This window comes from Lepidothrix coronata, unplaced genomic scaffold (assembly GCF_001604755.1).
Source record: "Lepidothrix coronata isolate B3197 unplaced genomic scaffold, Lepidothrix_coronata-1.0 Scaffold255, whole genome shotgun sequence".
Classification (NCBI taxonomy): domain Eukaryota; kingdom Metazoa; phylum Chordata; class Aves; order Passeriformes; family Pipridae; genus Lepidothrix; species Lepidothrix coronata.
Genome location: NW_016690435.1, coordinates 840,854 through 843,831, shown reverse-complemented (window position 1 = coordinate 843,831; position 2,978 = coordinate 840,854). Strand labels below are relative to the sequence as shown.

The following is a 2,978-nucleotide window of genomic DNA, read 5'->3' as shown; positions in this document are numbered from 1 at the left end:
TTCTTATAAGCATTTTCTTGCTTTTACTCTTAATGTAACTGGGCACATGGAAAGAGCACCAAGCTCCTTTCACATTTTTCTCCTGTTGCCTATGACATAAATTTCAAAGGGTTTTTAATTCAATGTTGAGCTGAAGTGTACTGTTAACTTTAATTCCCTTTGTCCTGTCGGTCCCCTTGGGTTCCCTCTCCTGTCTATTTTTCTGTTTAATTAGGTTGAATGAATTTGCAGTTGCTCCATCCAGACTTATTTTCAGTATGTTATCTGTAAGGCTCACACTATTGACAAAACCAGATCTGAATAGCAACTGGGACCAGTCCATCATGAGTCTGTCTCTTACCTCCTCCCATCTTTCCTTTGTTTCTTTGTTTTCTATAGCTTTCTTTGCCTTCCAAAGAAAGAGTTTCACTGTTGTCTGGTCCTGCAACCATATCTAGCCATGACTCCTTTGAGATCAAATTTGGTACATAACTAGTTTAGGTCAGGGAATCATTGAAGACTATTTGGTGTTGTGTGTAGTTTAACTCAACTTCTTTCCATACAGTACTTTCCTAAAGTCTTTCAGCATCTTATCTCTTTAGCTTTCCAGCACAATGGGCTTCTAGTAGCACTGGTGTAACTCCAAAAGAGCTCAGTGGAACAGACAAACCATATGTTTTTCTGCTGGTTTTTAAAGCTACTTACATGTTATACTTGCTGTTGCTGAGTTCTCCTTCTGCTCAGAAGGGTAAATGTAAAAGTATGGTGTGGGAAGCCATAAAAAAATCCTTCTGATTTTTGAAGGGCAACTTGAACAAAGCAGAGGAAACAAGTGCTGCATTTCAGACGTGCTTGTCAAGAACCCAACACCTGTTTGAGATGAGAGGGTTGGTGAATGACCAAGGTATAAAAGTGCCTTAAGACACTTTATATACAGCTCATCTGCCTCAAGGTGATGTTGGTTATGTTCTTCCTTTATATGCTTTTCCCAAGGCACCTGCTGCTTGGCACTTTTAGACCAGGCATGATTAACTGGATGCACTCATGTCACTGCTGCTGTGCTAAATGAGATCTGTAGTGTGTAGGTTGCAGGCAAAATTGGTGTTTTTTTAAAATAAAGATCTAGGTGTAACCAGGGCAACAAGCTAGTAAAGATGGTATGCCTCAAAACTAGACCATGTGTGTGCTGAAATCTGTATGTGAATTGTGTAGTCTTCTACTTGAACAGTGCTTGCTGTCTCCATGCACTGAGGAGCACAAATGTAGCATGAGGATTGAATGAGTGAAGAGATCTGATCACTTAGATCTGTTTCACCCACAGGTTTTATGGCGGTCAACAGGTCGAATCTACTGGATGCGTTGGCAAATATTGGAGATTATTGGCTTTGGAGACTGGTGGGAAGATCCTGCTGCTCAGGAAAAGGAATATAGTCCAATAAAGAGCTTTAATCTAGACACAGGTGAGATTATGTGCTGCGTGTGTATATCATCTCTTTCTTTCTGCTGTGGGATGTTTTTGAGTGGTGATCTTTATATGGCCAAGCACATAGCAAGTAGCAGGTTGAGTTTAGAAAGCAATATTAGTTTGTATGACCATGTAGAGCTAGTTAAGTCATTACACAGCTTGTGGTTGCATGGAGTATTTTTGAACCCTAGACTTCTGTCAAGATATAATAAAAGTAATGGTATAAAAAGCATAAAATTTAATTTAAACTACAACTGTCAAAACTGTGTGTTTGAATTAATTGAACAAATTGCCAAAACACAAATAGAATTTCTCTGAGATGAAGCTGCCTTAGGGACACTCAGATCCCCTTAAATAAGTGATGAGGATTTTTAAAAGCATTAACGTAGTAACAATTTGTTTAATTTCATACCGTTAAGCTTTGGACAAGGTGAGTATTAAAGCACTGTTTTCATAAGACATCTGCAGCATCTACTACAGTCCTTTACCATTGCCCTTGTACTAGGAGAAGATAAAAGGGGAATCCAGACTTTAGATACCCCTTTCTTTTTCAGGTCTGACATGACCCTGGCCAGGGAAACCCGTTAAAGTAACTCTTTTATCATAGCTGTGATCTTCTTGGACATCTTTTCTGTAGAGTGGTTTGGATTTAACTGTTGCAAGAGAGAGAATGTAGATGAGATCAGCAGCTAATTACTCGCTTTCAAAATATTCGTATTGCCAGTTGAAAAGATGGCTTCTTTAATGGCTTCTAGCTCTTGTAAATAGACTTAACTTCATGTCAGTTCAAAGTGTAAAAACGAACTTGGTTAGACTAAGCCTTTTCTCAGTCTTTCTGATTTTGGGAGAAGCATGAGCTCTGTTTCACTTCTGTGTATACCTCTTCCCAGTCATCATATCCCACATAGAAATTGAATTGAAATGTGGGGTGTGCAGCAAAGGACAGGGGAATTGGCAGAACTGACAGTGCCCTTCCTTGCTCTGCCCTCCTGCAGTTGCACAGCCATTTTTGTGCAAGCCCTTGGGAGGTCTGTACTCCCTGCCTTACCTGGGGCAGCCGCCGACCAAGGCTGCAGAGGCCCTGAGCCGTGCCGAGTGGTGGGAGCTGCTCTTCTTTGTGAAGAAGCTGGAAGCACAGGAGCAGAAAGAGATCACCTTTCTCATCCAGCATGACCAGGGAGAGCAGGTATGGGCCAGTGCCTGCAGTGGGGAAACGGGAGGGAGAGAGTGAGGGAGAACATTAGGGAAAGGACCAGGACCAGTGGAGATGGCAAACATGAGCTATGCAGGGACAGACTGAATGGGGAAGAAATGGGACAGAAATGGGAGGGTGAGTGGGGATGGCAAAACCATGGGGAGCTTGTCCCAGCAAAGCTATGAGGGGAGATGAGAGGAAACGCAGTCTCCCATGACTGGAGGAGTGACTGTCCAGTGAGGTTTGGGTAGGTGAGGCAAGGCCATGGGGTCATTCTGCCAGTTGCAGTTGGGTGGTGAGTGCAGGTGGGAGGTCTGGGCTGGTGGCAGTTGGGTTGGG

At 42.7% G+C, this 2,978-nt stretch overlaps 1 protein-coding gene across 1 annotated transcript in view; it reads left to right on the top strand.

Annotated features, from left to right (window-relative positions):
* CUL9 (cullin 9) overlaps positions 1-2,978 on the top strand; it is a 36,291-nt gene that overhangs the window by 13,511 nt on the left and 19,802 nt on the right. Inside the window, exons 6-7 of the mRNA XM_017835338.1 lie at positions 1,301-1,439; positions 2,440-2,649. Of these exons, the coding sequence (XP_017690827.1) occupies positions 1,301-1,439; positions 2,440-2,649 (349 nt within the window). The remainder of the gene's footprint in view (positions 1-1,300; positions 1,440-2,439; positions 2,650-2,978) is intronic.